We start from the raw sequence: 16,556 nt of genomic DNA, 5'->3' as shown, positions 1-16,556 counted from the left end.
GGTCAGCTGACTACATGAATATACTGAATATAGACCAGGTTATTACATCAATATATATTTTTTTCTTCACTGATGACACAAGCATATTCCAAGATAACAATATCAGGATTCACAGGGCTGGAATTGTGAAAGAGTGATTCAGGGAGCATGAGATCATCATTTTCACACATGGATTGTTCACCAGAGTGCAGATCTTAACCTCATTGAGAATCTTTGGGATGTGCTGGATGAAGAAGGCTTTGTGCAGAGGTCAGACTCTACCATCATCAATGCTGCTGCAAGATCTTGGTGAAAAATTAATGCAACACTGGATTGATATAAATCTTGACATTGCAGAAGCTTATTGAAAAATGCCACAGTGAATGCGTGCTGCAATCAAAGCTAAAGACGGTTCAACGAAATATTAGCACGTGTGACCTTTTTTGTCCAGGCAGTGTAATCTTAAAATCAGTAGTTACTGTAGTTATATCCATATATTGCACAATATATATGATATACCAGACATAATTATCATGACAGGACTTAAGCCCTGCTGTATGTCACAAGGTCTAAATGCTGCAGTATGTAGGCATGTGATGATAATTAGGCTTCCTTCAATATTACCCCACTTTGTTTTTTTACTTTTTCTTTTTCATTTTAAACTTCATGTTAATTTAGTATCAAATTATTACATTACACACAATTATTTTAAAATGACGATAATATTGTATATCCCTAATTCTTCTAAACGTTGTATTATCCAATAAAAAAATATTATTGTGACAGGCCTCTACAATAAACATAATTAATCATGGTCTTTGGCAGGAGCTGCAGAAAAAGGTCGCAGTATTTTTTCACACACTGCTTATGCTTGAAGTTAGCTTGCACCAATTTTGAGTGCGTATCGCTGCTATGGTGAGTTTGTGGGAGTGGAGGAAAAGAAGAGGGTTCTTTTGATTTCTTAGTCAGATCCACCTGACTGGTTCTAAACTTAAAACCTCTTTAAATCAACCCGATTCACATGAACGCTTCAATCGGTGTTTAAAAGGATAATCTGAAACAGTGTGGGTCTGTGTGCAGAATCAGTACCTGGTTCCTCCAAACAGAACGATGCGATCTCCAACCATGCAGCAGCACTGCCTCCTCCGGGGACAAGGACCCTTCCCCTTCGGCTCCACCTTCTTCCAGGAGAAAACCTCTATAACACAAAACACACACACACACACACACACACAGTTAGTTAGAATAATCTACAGGTGCATCTAAAAATATTTAAAAATCACTGAAAAGTTACTTTATTTCAGTAAACCCAAAAATCAGTATCTAAAATTTACATAAGTATTACATAAGACCATTTAGTACTTTTGGCAGTGTGGGCAGTGTGCCAAGTCCTGCTGAAAAATGACATCTGCATCTCCATAAAAGTTGTCAGTAGCAGAGGGAAGCATGAAGTGCTGTAAGATTTTCTGGGAAAACACTGCACTGACTTTAGACTTAATAATAAAACACAGTGGATCAACACCAGCAGATGACATGTCTCTCCAAACCATCACTGATCATAGAAACTTCACACTAGACCTCAAGCCCTCAAGCAGTTTGGACTGTGTGTTTCTTCACTCTTCCTCCAGACTCTAGTCTCTTGATTTATTAATTGCATTACATTACATTTGGCAGACGCTTTTGTCCAAAGTGACTTACAATAGTGAAGTACAAAAGTAACAGAAGTTAAAGGTAAAAACATCTTCAGATAGGGCCTAAAGAAGGTCAAAGGGAAATAATGGGATAAAGGAGGTTAGAAGTAGTTAGTGTGTTAGAGGTGTTAAGAGAGTAAGTGCTCTTTGAAGAGCTCTGTCTTCAGGAGCTTATTAAAGATAGTGAGAGATTCTCCTGATCTGGTAGTGGAAGGTAGTTTGTTCCACCATTGGGGAACTCTGTATGAGAACAGTCTGGATTGCTTTGTGTGATGAAATGACACAAATGAAACGTAAAATTTACTGATGATTAGTGCTGGTTTGGAGAGCCATGTCATCAGCTGGTGTTGGTCCACTGTGTTTTGTTTTGTTCCTGTATATTTTAAAATATTTATTCAATATTAAATGTACAATGTGAAATAGCATGAAATGAAAGAAAACACATTGAATAACAGGAGGTGTGTGCAAACCTTTTGACTGTAAATAAAACATAATCAACCTCCTCAACAGTAGCAGCATGTACATCAGTACAGAGTGATTAGTTTGTGAATCACGGGGAAGATGGGGCTAAACTTGGCCAATAGAAAACATGACTGTAAGGGTGAAGCAAAAAACTGCACTACACTAAAAAATAAATTAAATTAAATGTTTAGTTTCTTTGGTTCTGTGGTTTTATTGTGCTTGCATGTTTTTGACACCCACAAACATAAGGGTTAAAGAAACAATGGTGCTGTTTATGGCAATTAATTTCAAATAATAAAAACTGAAAAAATACATTATATCTAGTTGTAAGGTAATAAATACATAAATCACAATCAATGATTTATTTGAATAATATCAGGATTTCTTTTGTTTTCAGAACTACAGAAAATGTAGGTGAGCAGTACTTTGCTTACTTGTTAAAAAGTTGTGACTGCAACAAGTACTACACTTAAAAACATCCACCTCTAGATCCTACCTCCCACCTGCCTCTCTCCCTCTTCATCTAAACACAGGACACACACTAACCAACATCTTTCAGAACATACTGTAAAAACACAGCCTCACAGAACCTCCTCACTGACCACCTTCAACCACCAAGCATTCAGACTGACCAGTCTCTACAGCATGGAAGTGCTGCCCTCTAGTGAACACTTCAGAAACTACAGCTCTTCAGCTTTACCCAAATTACTGAATGAGCTTGGTATTACTAGGAATAACATATTTAATCAGTAACAGTCAAAAGTTTGGATACCCTTTCTCATTCAATATATATATTAATGTTTTTGTATATTGTAAATGAGTACTGAAGTCATCCGGACTATGAAGGAACACATAAGGAATTATGTAGCACCTTAAGTGCTTTGTTAAACAAACCAAAATACTCTAATTTAGGGTGCTCTAAACTTGCAGTGTCTAAAGCTGGTAACTTATCCTGCACTTATCATTTGTGACAGAGTTAACTCTTTGTCTTCCTTCTGGGGCAGTCCTAAAAAGAGACAGTTTTTTTATAATGTTTCTGAAGGTCTTTGACAGCGGATACTTTCAAACTTGAATTAGGTAAATTGACTGACCTTCATTTCTTAAGGTATTTTTTTCTCTACTTAGCTGAGTAGTTCTTGCCATAATACAACATTAGAACATTACTCAAATAGGTCTATTCACTGTATACCAACTCTAACTCTTCACAACTTTACAACTGATGCTCTCAAACACTTTAAGAGGCCAGAAATTCAAGTAATTAACTCTTATTAAGTTCAGCACAGCTGTTAATTAAAAGCCATTCCAGGTGACTCTACTACATAAAGCTGACTGAGAAAATCCAGCCAAGATGGGCAAAGCTGTCATCTAAGCAAGAGGCGCTACTTTAAATAATGTAAAATATAAAATATATTCTGGTTTGTTTAACACTTTTTTCTTTTTAAGTAAATTATTTTTTTTTATTATTTTTTTTTTTTACAGTTTGTATGACTTTTTTTTTTTTTTTAATATTTTTAAAATAATGAAAAACCACTGACTGTAAGGTGTGTCCAAACTTTTGAGAATTTTTTAAATAAAAATCCCAACTATGTTCAGTTTAATTGCACGCATAAGTGTGTTAACGTTGACAGCACTAACAATTACTATTTAATAATTACTATTTATCATAGTATAGTATATGTATATGTTTCCATATTGTTAATTTTCCTTTATCTTTAAATGTTAAGAAACAAAAAGATCTCGTAGATCTGACAAGAACAGCAACAGCTCTCACCTGGATTAAACTTCCAGAGGTCATTAAAGTGCCGATCTAGGCGAGCGTTGTAGCCCCCAAATATGTAGAGCTCTCCGTTGTAGGAAACTGAGAAGAGAACAGGAGGTAAAAGTGAACCTGAAGCTTCCAGACATATTCATTTTACATTCGTCTTTGATTTTTTTTTATAAAATCTGAATTTTTAATTATATCAATAACAATATGATTTTGTTTATAGTATGATAACCGTCTCAGTAAATATCACGGTTATTAAAATATTACCCTAACACATTAACAGAATGATAATACGCTGAATTATAAGTATAAAAAGACATGTTATTTTGAATGTTGCCACCAGAGGGAGGTGATCACAAACTTCACATGAGCAAAAGTAATAATACCACACTCCACATGCAAAAAAATGTTCAGTACATTTATGCAAGCATCACCATGAAAAAGTATCTTATGTACTTAAAGAATCAAGAATTTAAGCAATGCATGAAAAGAAATCATATTTATATTATAATATATGATAAAATGAATATTATTACATCGTAAAAGCAGGATATAAGTGTTGGGCTTTTTTTTAACAAATGAAAGATCAATTAAAATGAAATTTAAATGGTGAAGTGAGCATTACATTCAACATTCACTCTTTTATTTATGTTGATTTTAATACTGCACATATTGGCCCTTTAAAAGTGCGATTACTTTCCTTTAAGCATTCATTTTACTGTTAACTAGGAAATAACAAGGTCAGATTTTTTTTTTGACGTGAAACTTTTAACAGCGCTGTCTCTTTTACATGGTTGTGTGCTTCCAGCTGGTCATGTGTGCAAGAATTCTAGTAATGATTCGTTCACATGTTCACATGAGGTTTTAGTTTTAGGTCAGTTCACTTAAAGTCAACCATGCTGTGAACTTGTATATCTTTGTGCCAGGAGCTTTAGTATAGGGTTTTGTGGTATACACTTTTGTTTAACCAGACCATCAAAACATTTTGTTTTTAAAAAGCCCAGTTTCAATGCTCCATGTACAAAAAAAAATGGGTTTAAATCAGGCTTGGGCTTATCATGACAGTTTATGGGGCAGGGCGGGTTCAGACAGGTTTTTTTTTTGGGGGCTCGATCTAAGCTCTGCCCAGAGATGACATTTGGCATGCCAGACACACCATATTAATGAAATACTATCCTCTTTCACAAAAACCATTAAAATCTTGTAAAGGGCTCATTTCATAGTTTTTTCATTATTCTTGTGGGGTCTCTAGTTTGAATGAATGCCCTTTGAAAATTTTTGGGCTCCTGTTGGGCGGGGCAAAAAGTCAAGATTTTGGTTGATACATGTCATAAATAATCATGTAGCTCACCAACAGCCTGTCTCTGATTTGCTAACAGCACTATAATGGTGGCTCTGCACCTTTAATTCTACCATATACACTATTACCTTTGTTCCACCCAAACCTACCATAGTACAATGAAACTGGTTATGGCTGCAGCCCTAGTGTGTGTGTGTGTGTGTGTGTGTGTGTGTGTGTGTGTGTGTGTGTGTGTGTGTGTAAGAGACTCACAGGCAGAGTGGCTGCGTCTACCCTCGGGCAGCAGCGGTGTGGAGGGGGTGTTCAGCCAGCTGTTGGTCTCGGTGTCAAACACTTTGATCTTGTTGCAGTAGATCTCGTTGTTAGAGTGGAACGGGCCAAACCGATCCGCCCGACCGCCGAACACAAACATCTTCGTCCCGATGATGGTGGCAGAATGGAAATCCCTCCAGCGTGCCGGAGTTCCCTGCAGCAGAACACACACTTCACACTTTACAAATTTGCTTAAAAACCATCCTTTTCCTCCCCAAAAAAACCTGCTTCAACAAAAAGTGAAATTTATCACAGACTGGAGGAACAGAAAACTGTCACATTACATTTTTTTAAACTAAGTCTGGGATTATTGGGTGTTGTATGCATATATATAAAAAATATAACCTGTAACACTGTATTAATTTTACTGTTCAAATAGTGGATTATAACATTAACTGCAGAGCTAAACTGCAGAGCTCCTCTACTATACACATAATAAAACAATAAACACAGATTAAACTCCCAGAACAGAAGATAAACAGTTTATTACAAGCAGAAACTGATATAAACAATTTAACATTATTATAACATTATTAAATCATTTTATTTCTATTTCTTCACATTTTTTCCCCAATTTACACAGCCAATTACCCAACCCACTCATTAGGACTCCCCCATCACTAGTGATGCCCCAACACACAACACACCAGGAGGGTGAAGACTAACACATGCCTCCTCCGATACATGTAAACTGAGCCACCGCTTTTTTTCGAGCTGCTGCTGATGCAGCATTTCCGAGTAGTATCACAGCGCACTTGGAGGAATGCGCAGCGACTCGGTTCCGATACATCAGCTCACAGACGCCTTGTGCTGCGGACATCACCCTAGGAGTGATGTGGGAAGAGAGCGCCATCTACCCACCCAGAGGGTGCATTGCAGCTGATGGCAAAGCTGCATAAGTTATGACATTATTTACAATGATGCAAAAGGGCATTATAAACTAAAGAATGCATTATCCTACTGCATGTGGAAGATGCAACAAATAAATACAATTATTGTACTAAGAAATATTGTAAAAATTATAATTATATAAAATATTTTGGAATTGAATGGCTGTCATACATGTAGAGAGATACAGATTTTTTGTTGTTGTTATTTGTTTTTACTTCACAGTGGTCTCTTAATTTTTTTCATAATTTTTTATATATAAATGCAGAAGACTTACTGTAGCGTTGATTAAAGACCAGGACATTGTGGTGGTGTCCAGCTTGTGTATATCATTAGAGAAACAGTCAGCCTGAAAGTACAGTGCGAGATCAGAGTAAGCACAAAAGAGGATCATCCCAAGCACTTTTTTTTTTTTACAGAGAAAGCACCTTCACAGTGCATAAACACTAAACCTGAAACAAAAGCTGAGTAATCTGAATTTCTGCATTAACAGCTTTTAAAACATTTTTGGATCCTTAAATGATATGAGAACAATAAAGCGTCTCTCATATACACAACTAACATGTTTTAACTGCAATAGTTTATCAAGCATTTATCAAACACATGTTTCAAATTAGGAAAACTGGAAGGTTGAGAAGTGTGCATAGAAAAAAAACTGGTTACAAACAGGTCAGGTGGGGTTAACCTGCACTGCAGTTACACCCACAACAACACCCAAGAATTTAGAACAGAAGATATTTCTTCAGAAAAAAACAAACTAGCCAAATCAATTCAGAATAGAGGGGAGAATTTCTATAGTAGTCAGTTCTGTATGGGGGAACAAGCTGAATTTACCAGTTTAAAATGTATATAAGAATGAACCAAATCAGTTTAGAAAAGAGGAACAAAATTAACTACTTCTATACAGATAATAAACCAAATAAATTCTATATAAAGGAAAAACCCAATCCATTTTGTTCTGCAGGAACTGAATCTAAAACACACAAAAATATTTCTCAATGAGTTCAGTAAAATTCTAAACAAAGGTGTTAAAGTGGTACTTTAACGAAGACTCACAAGTTGTTCATATCCCCCAAAAATGTACATGGATTTGCCCAAAACACAGGCAGAGTGACCATCTCTCGCCCCAGGAACTGTCCCTGAAATTTTGGGCGTGTACCAGCGGTGATTATCTGCAGAGAAGGGCAGAAGAAGTGTTTGAGAGAACAAGCCTTCAACGTCTTCACATCTCCTCATGCCTCTGCACAATCTCGCTGACAGACTCGCTGATTAACAGATACTTACTGACGTCGAAGGCATACAGCACGTTGCAGGCCCCCTCAGTGTCGTTCCGGCCCCCCCAGATGTAAATGGTATCGTCCACTAATACGGCAGTGTGGCCATAGCGCATGTAGGGCACTTCCCGCACATGTTCTCTCCCTCCGGTTCTCACTGGAGGCAGTTTCATCCACCGCAAAGACACTGACAGACAGACAGAACTTTTGTTTTAAAATGCAGCCCATCACCACAAACTGTCGATCACAATCAGTAAAACATCAGTAACATCAGCAACAGCCTGAACCACAAACCTGAACCATCAGTCATTAGCCGCACATTAGCCACACCCAATATAATGTTTTCCTTACAGAATCGCAATGAAACTCAACATATTTAATAATAACAATGTATCACCCATTTTTGGGCTCAAATTAACAATTAAACAAATGTTAAACAAATGTTATTGGTTGCTACCATACACAACCTAGACCTGTACCTGTTGCATTAAAGGCATAGGCCATAAAAAAATCTAAATCTGTCAATCTAAAAAATCTTAAATTCATATTTTACAAAAAACAAATTTATAACAGAATTATAATTTCAAGGTTATACTTTAATGTGTAGATACACTGCATGGATATTATATCTGTAAATGGAGAAATTGGCTGTGTCACTAAAAGCACGTGCCTGTGTAGAACTCTCATCCAACAGCACCAAACAGTAGACTATTTAGGAGAACAGCGGGGCACAGAGAACGATTTAGGATGGGTTTGTAAATACTGATCTGAGTACAAAGAGTGAGCAGCAGCACTAAAAAAACTGCACTGAAGAAGTAAATGTAACAAGAGTGATACTGCTAGACGTCATCAATGTGTTGAGGGCTCGTTAAATATATTCACCCCTCACGCCCCCAAACTATTGTTTTTACACCATTTTGAAGGGAGCTTTAGGGCCTTTTTTTGTTTTTTCTTAAAGGTTCTTCCCTTTTTTTTCCATTTTTTTTCTGGCCAATTATCTCACCTGTTCAGCTGCTAGCCAGCAATATATTTTCCCCATCACTAGTGATGCCTCAACACAAGGAGGGTGAAGACTAGCACATGCCTCCTCTGACACATGTGTAGTCAGACTAGCATGGCCGAGTAGCATCACAGTGCGTTTGGGGGAAAGCGCAGCGACTAAGATCCGATACATCAGCTAACAGAAGCCTTGTGATGATTGACATTATCCTTCGGAGTGATGAGGAAAAAGAGCGCCATCTACTGTACCCAACCAGAAAGAGCAAGGCCAATTGTGCTCTCTCAGGGCTCCAGCAGCTGATGACAAGCTGCACGACCAGGATTCGAACCAGCTATCTGGCCTCATATCTTAGCTGGGGGGTAAATCGCACCCTGCCACAAACAATTTGCCATTAGTATGGACAATAATAGCCAGCCACTGCCGGTCACCATTATAATGCATTCTCTGATGTTTTTCAAATACAGCTGTACATATGAATACTGTGGATGGAGGAATGTTAAATGTTCATAATGGCATAATTTTGAAAATGGAACATACCATCCAATGTGGCCATTATCACACACTATCGGGACTCACTTCAACTCTTATAGCTATATTACATTGCTTTGACATGAGCTCGCTAACCAATACTCAACCTCACAAAATACCACCTCATAACTTACACAGCTGTGGGCGTTCTCAAGCCATGCCCTGATCTAACACTTCATGATCAATTTTCATACTGCTACTCCATGATTTTTGGCATGTCAGTGTAAATTACACTATATGCGTGTCTGTATCTCACCTGTGTTAAAGACATGAACGTCGATCTGCCGTAAGGTTTCATAGTCCTCACCAGAGCAGTACCCACCGAACGAGTAGACCTTATGGCTCACGGCGACGGCGGCATGGTTCACCCGTCGCGGGCCACCCTCCAGATGCACCGTCCAGCGCAACATCCCCCACCGCACACACCGGTCACCTTACAGCATCACCGCCGCACCACAACCAGCTCCATCAGGCCTCACTGTCTGCCATGCTGTCCTGAACACACACACATACAGACACACATGCACAGCTAGTAAGTTACAGTCAACAACAAACACTTAGGAATACTAATTCTCACAGATAATGTGTTTTTTAGTTTTAAGAGACAAAAAAAACAACATAGTGCGCATACTTGTGCTAGGAAGAGACTCCACCTTTAACACATCTGTGCAAAAAACACTAGGGGTATATCATATCATATTTTGTGCGTAATAATAACACAACACATTTAGAAACAATAAAAAAAAATGAACTCTATAAAAAAAACATTGTTTTGCAGTTTACATGCATGCACAAAATGTGCAGTACTTTTTTCTGTTGTTACATTACTTTATTTTTGTTTAAATTTTAATTTTATACAACATTAGGGAAAGGAAAAGTTACTGTTTACAAAATACATAGACTATACTAAAGAAAACTTTTGCATTCATTTTGTTGAAGAAGTTCATTCTTCAAAATAATTATTTAAAAAATCAAAAATATCAAGACCATCATTATCACAATACACTAAAATATTGGGATTTTGTTGTTGATCCATATTAGATTAGATTCTCTGTGCAAATCCAAAAAATAATGTAGGCCTATGATTTTTAAAGCTATGGCAAAAAATAAAAATCACACTCTGAAGAATGCACTGGCATTCTAAGCACATGCCTGCGCACACATCAGTTCTTCCACCTGTCTGCATTCCACTTGACCTGCAGGCTACACACATAATTTTTGTAGTCTATTTCGCTGATGTTTCATCCTGTGGATCTTTGCTCGCATTGTTGGTGTTTTAATAATTCCATAGTTCCATTCTTAATAGGCCTATGCTTCTTCCGTGCTGCACTGTTCATAAACATCCTTCTGAACAGATTTCAGTCACTCAAACAACTCAAAATTATAGTTAAAAGTTTTAATGACAATTTTTTTTTCAGGCTGGATCAGGCTGTCGGGTTGGATTTTTTTTGGAACCGATCTCTACTCCATATCGACCACCGCTAGTAAACACACACCCACACCAGTGAACACAAACACTCAGTGACCTACAGCACACATGTCCGGGTCAGTGTGTAGCCATAGCTGCATCTCCCAGGGAGCAAATGGTGTTAAGGTCAGCGCTCAAGAGCCCAACAGTGTAAGCTTGTTGAGCCTGGGTATAGAACCCACAACCATCAGTACCCCTGTGCTCTAATCTTGGCGCCTCCACTGTTTTAAAATCTGCAGACTAATTAAAAAAGTGCCTTCGTTATTTAAAAAAAAAGAGAGGGGGACTTTTGCAAGCCACTGTATTTGTACACTTTCATTTTGTATTACATGTGATAACAATTTGTCTTATCTTAAAAAAATATATAGTTGATGGCAAACAAGGATTGTGGCTGTTCACAAACAAGGATTTTGGCTGTTCATACAAGAAAAAAAGACTGAAAGAACATAGCCTACAAGCCACATTGCTTGCTCCAGTGGTTGCTCGTTTACCAACCTGCAGTGTTCAGTCTTTCAGAAAGCCAAAGCTAGTGTGGAACACTGTAGATATCGTATCTCAATATAAAAATAGCCAGTGCATAGTTATTCCATACAAAAGGTGTCTATTTAAGGCACAGCTAAACACACCCGGGACTGCACACATAATGCTCTCTGACATTTCACAACCAGTGCTGGAGAACTTTAACAGACCTGGGGTGGGTTTCCCAAAAGGTCCTTAGCACTAAGATGTTTCTTTGCTATATGGTTGAGCTAGCTTTACAATGATCTCTCTCTCTCTCTCTCTTTTCTCTTTTCTCTCTCCATGTTAAAACATAAGATAAAACATGCTTCTTATCATAGGCAAAATATTTTCAAATATTTAAAAAATTAATTTCTCATAATGTAAATGATACAACAAACTTGTATTTTAACAATTTTGCTTTAGAATCTGTCAAAATTAGTTTTGTAGAATGTAAAACATTTAGTTAAAGCATTTGAATTACTAAAATGGATGGAACCTAATAGAACAGAGCTGCAGAAGCAAAGATTATGGTCACGTGACCACACATTTACACACTGTTCTGTAGTAATGCTCTCGTGATGTCCAGTATATGTCACTTAAAGGGATAGTTCGGTATTTTTGACATGAGTCTGTATGGCATCATCATAACCAGTGTCGTGCATCCACACTGACTTACCCCCCACAGCGTCCTGTGAGCCGAGTTCTTGTCCAGTTTAGGTCAAAGCGAAAGTAGTCCGGCATGTTTGCTGGGGTCAGGAAAATAACTCCTTTTTCTTCCCAAAGCAGTACGTGTTCAAAAGAGTGATTTATTTACATCACAAAAAACTAACCCTGCAAAAGTCACGCCTCGTAAATCACTTGGGTCCTACTTTCTCTCGTTCCATATCAATGCGCGCAGCGCTGCAACCTGACAGCTAGCCTACGTGTTTGGGTCGCTTTGTTTACTTCTCGCCTCGAGAACATGTCTGACTACGAGAGTGACGAGGAAAACATTGATCACCGCTCAGAGCCACGGGGATATCTTTATGAACCCGAGTATACAGATGTTGAACTTCGCCAAATGGAATTAGATCGGGCAGAAAGAGAGAGGGTGGACAGAGAAGTGGTGGAAGATGAAACTGGAGCCACTGCTGGAGCTGCGATACCCAGGGTGGCCGACAAATCCTGGTGCACTTGTTTCAAGTGCGAAATAATGCAGACCGAAGTGGAATGCTACTGTTGCCACGAGTGGGACTTAGTTATGCCCGAGATGCAAGACCTATCCATTGATGAGGATGTCAGCGGGGCAGCTGCTTGCATCACAAACAAGTTGACGCGTGCGCAGCTCGCTGTCAGAATGACGCGCACTGATACGAAATGAGAGAAAGTAGGACCCAAGTGATTTACGAGGCGTGACTTTTGCATGGTTAGTTTTTTGTGATATAAATAAATCACTCTTTTGAACACGTACTGCTTTGGGAAGAAAAAGGAGTTATTTTCCTGACCCCAGCAAACATGCCGGACTACTTTCGCTTTGACCTAAACTGGACAAGAACTCGGCTCACAGGACGCTGTGGGGGGTAAGTCAGTGTGGATGCACGACACTGGTTATGATGATGCCATAAAGACTCATGTCAAAAATACCGAACTATCCCTTTAAGGACTGTATGAGTTAAAGTAAAAAATGTACACAGCTTTTAAAGGGTCTGCGACACAAACACACACACACACACGTCACTATGGGTTGATTTAGATTAAGATGTTCTTATTGATAAGATGCTTTTGGGAAACTGGGCCCTGGTCATGCATGTATTGCAGGGTGAAGAACCTCAGCCCTGGAGATTCTAATCTGTGAAATTTGGTGATTCTCAATTACTCCTGCTTAAACAGACCTGATTTAACAAATCAGCTGATAGTGACCAGGTTTAGATGTTGTGTTTGAGGCAGAGATGTATAGTAACAAAGAATAAAAACTACTTCACAACTTTACTTAAGTACTAAAATGCTGTATTATAATAGCTCCTCATTATTGAGTGAATCAAGCGATCAAGCTGATCTTATAAGAAGACCACGAAGGTCCTGTTCTGCCTTTTACTCTGAGAACTTTCCACTGCTTTCTGTAATAACTACACTAATAACACAGTACTGTACTTTTATATGCAGTATTTCAGTACTACATTTGACAATAAACTACTTGCAATACTTAAAAAATGTTGAATACTTTAGTACTTTCACTTAAATGTAGAGCTTAAAGAACATTTCAACTTCTACTCAAGTTTTTTTTTTCTTCAACTTTTTTGATACAGCACTTGTACATTCACTCAAGGTAAAATGGGTCTCTAGTACTTTAGATTATACATGTCTGGTTTGAATAGGAAAATCACAAACTCTGCTGGACTCTATTGGAGCATTCAGCTCCTCACCTTATCAGCTCAGAGAACCAGCTCACACTTAGAACCTTCAGTTCCACCTTAAATGGTGAAGGAAAAGATTTCATGTGGACTTGCATATTAATTCAGTTAGTCTTCTGTTAGACAGAAGGTTCATATGCCATTTCAGCTTAAATTCTGCACCATCTGAGGTAGAGGCGAATGAATTTGCTGATGTTAAAGCTGAACTCTGCCCTCTGATTTTGTCTGATTTAGCCATGCTAACCAAGCTAGGCGTTAGCTTAAACAGACCTGAAGTAAGCTAACGTTAACTAGATGTTCTCAGAGCTTCAAACTGAGTCAGTTACTGACTTTAACTAGCCTATCTCCTCGCCAGCGCGAGAAATTCCTCAGTTTTCTCCAGACCAGCAAAACATCAGTGAAACAAACGCCTCCAAACGCATAGCTATAAACCAACATTAGCCATGGTTAGCTAGTTAGCTACGTTAGCATCAACAGGCTAAATAGTAAACAACCCCAAATACTCCTGCTCAAACCCCCCCACAGCCCAGCCCACTGCCTGAACACACACTCCCAGTGTCTGTGATTAATATTCTTATCAATATCAGCTTCTCTAGTGAATTATCTGAGATTTAACTCAGTTTAAAGAGAAGTATTCCTGCCTGTCTGACACTCCAGCTCCTGCCTTAGCATAGCTTAGCCTATATTTCTCGGCCAGATTCCTGATCTCACAGCGAATAAAACCCGAATTAGCCGCTTTCCCGAGGACTTCCCGCTGTAACGATGTAAACTACAGCTTAATCTTCCTCGATAAAAAGGTGACATTTACATTTACCTTCATTATGTGCTTCTACCCGAGCAGAAAACCGGAGCAGAGTCCAGCAGCAGCTGCGCTAAAGCGCCCCCCAGCGGGTCAGGGGTCATACAGGGACTAGGGACACTAGAAAATAGCAGCTAGGGTGTAGGGATTAGGGAATAGGGCATAGGGAATATGAAGGACAACAAGTGCATCTTCAAAAAAACGTAGAAAAATCACAAAAGTTCATTTATTTCGTACAATCAGTATAAAAGTGAAACTCTATATATTAAAGGTCTCATTCCATCGTTTTTTCAATAATTAAATTATAAATAATTAAAATGTCTAGTTGTGGTTTCGGTACCACTTTAAAATAAGACTACCTTTATAAAGGGTTTATAAATGGTTTACAGTTAGTTTATTAATGGTTACTAATTAGGTTGTAAATGCTTTAAAAATCATTAATAATCAGTTATAACACATAATTAGAAAGGGCAACAATGACCTGTTGTTTGTCAAATAGTGAACCCACAGCCATCTATATCGTTGTCCTTTCTAATTTTGTGTTGATCATGAACTGATCATGTGAACTGATCATTAATGATTTTTAAGGCATTTAAAACCTAATAAGTAACCATTAATAAACTAATTGTAAACCATTTATAAACCCTTTATAAAGGTAGTCTTATTTTAAAGTGGTACCTAATATGAATGAATGCCATGTGAGCCGTTTGTTGTGAAAAAAGTGCTCCAGTGTTTCTGTATCGCCCTGCTTTATTTCACTGAATTATTGGTCTCTAAAGTCAGACAGAATTTTGGATATTGCTCATAAATATTCATACATGCAAACACATATCGCCTCTGATTGGCTAATAGATCTGCAGCAGAGATACTAGGTGTTCACTCTCATCTCTTCAGACCCACCAAGGCCATGAACTCTTGAGTTGATGTAGACACATTGCTTTACATGATCGACTCGTTTATCTAAACATTTTCTTTTACTAGCTACTGCAGACAGAAGAATACTGCAGTTGAAGAATAGTTTCATATGCAGCATGCATATACAACTCATAGAGACCTATATTTTACAAAGAACAAGAAAAAGTGGATTTTAGCAGAAGAAGAACTTTAAATAGATTATTACATACAGAGTGATTTATTTTGTGTGGCTTTTATTTTAGTATTGATGATTACAGCCTACAGCTAATGAAAACCCAAAAGTCAGCATCTTAGAAAATAGTGTCAATTCTAGACCATTTTAAATGGGGTGGGGGGTTAGTCCAGGGCCAGTGATTATGTTAGAAGGGCCGATTTCTTTCTAGCCTATAGTGCTTTGAAGGCATAACGAAGAAAAAGAATGTATCCAATATCGTTCAACATTTTATTTATACAGTTTTCAGTTTCCATATTTTCACAGTTTTAGGGCCTTTGCTGTCCTTAACTGAAAAGTACATTCAGAGTACTTAGTCTTAGTCTGTCATAGAGGACCCAAGCTTTAGTGCAAAAACTGCAGCACTACCCGGGAGTGAAACAGGTAATTTGCATTTTCATATTCAAGTTTTCATATTCAAAAGAATCAATTGAAACACTGTGTGCTGCACAAGGGAAACCCGGTAAAGTTTCTAAAGACTGGTTTATACTTATACTGTGGTGAGTCAACACATTGCATAAGTCGTAGCCTGCACTAGCACACTATGCAACCCACATTTATATTTCTGTGTTCATGTGTCCATGACTCTGCGTCGCTCCTCAGTATAAAACGCACAGACGGGAAGGTGTGGGCTTCTGCTGGGTTGTTTAATATGTATTTACATTTCTGGGGAGGTGAGCACCAGGCTATGGCATAGGGTACACATAGGCTTTGGTGTAGGTTTGATGCAGAAGTATAAATTGGCTAAAGAGTAAGATTGGAAAATTAGTATTTACATTAGTGTGCTGCTTTGTTGTGGCGTGTTTGCAGAAATGAGGAGATTTACACCTAATTTAGGGGGGCAATAGGGTGGGTCCAAGTGTGTTGTTGGAGGGGCACTGGCCCCCGTTGGCCGCCCTTAACCTGCGACTGCATAAACCTTGTCAGCAGAGGGAAGCTTGAACTGCTGTAAAATATCCAGGTTAATAAAAAAAACCTGTCCTGGGAAGAATCACAACATGCTGTCAAGGACTTGACTGAGAGAGCTCTTTAAAGCCTTATATAATATTCTAATTGTCTGAGATACTGTAAGC

General features: G+C 38.2%; 1 protein-coding gene across 2 annotated transcripts in view; it reads right to left on the bottom strand.

The window, feature by feature from the left end:
• The window catches only part of klhdc3 (kelch domain containing 3), a 46,823-nt gene extending 32,363 nt beyond the window's left edge, over positions 1–14,460 (bottom strand). For both annotated transcript variants that reach the window (XR_007440057.1, XM_049481695.1), the window contains exons 1-8: positions 14,373–14,460; positions 9,456–9,694; positions 7,682–7,858; positions 7,454–7,569; positions 6,675–6,746; positions 5,450–5,663; positions 3,904–3,990; positions 1,069–1,177 (exon numbers count right to left, since the gene is read on the bottom strand). Coding sequence is in view for 1 of the 2 variants with exons in the window: in XM_049481695.1 (XP_049337652.1) it covers positions 1,069–1,177; positions 3,904–3,990; positions 5,450–5,663; positions 6,675–6,746; positions 7,454–7,569; positions 7,682–7,858; positions 9,456–9,609 (929 nt within the window). In the remaining variant the exon portion in view is untranslated. The remainder of the gene's footprint in view (positions 1–1,068; positions 1,178–3,903; positions 3,991–5,449; positions 5,664–6,674; positions 6,747–7,453; positions 7,570–7,681; positions 7,859–9,455; positions 9,695–14,372) is intronic.
• Between the last annotated feature and the right edge of the window lie 2,096 nt (positions 14,461–16,556).

The sequence above is a fragment of the Astyanax mexicanus genome, chromosome 7 (genome assembly GCF_023375975.1).
Source record: "Astyanax mexicanus isolate ESR-SI-001 chromosome 7, AstMex3_surface, whole genome shotgun sequence".
Taxonomy (NCBI): domain Eukaryota; kingdom Metazoa; phylum Chordata; class Actinopteri; order Characiformes; family Acestrorhamphidae; genus Astyanax; species Astyanax mexicanus.
Note: the sequence above shows the minus strand (reverse complement) of the source record. Positions and strands in the feature narration are given on the sequence as shown.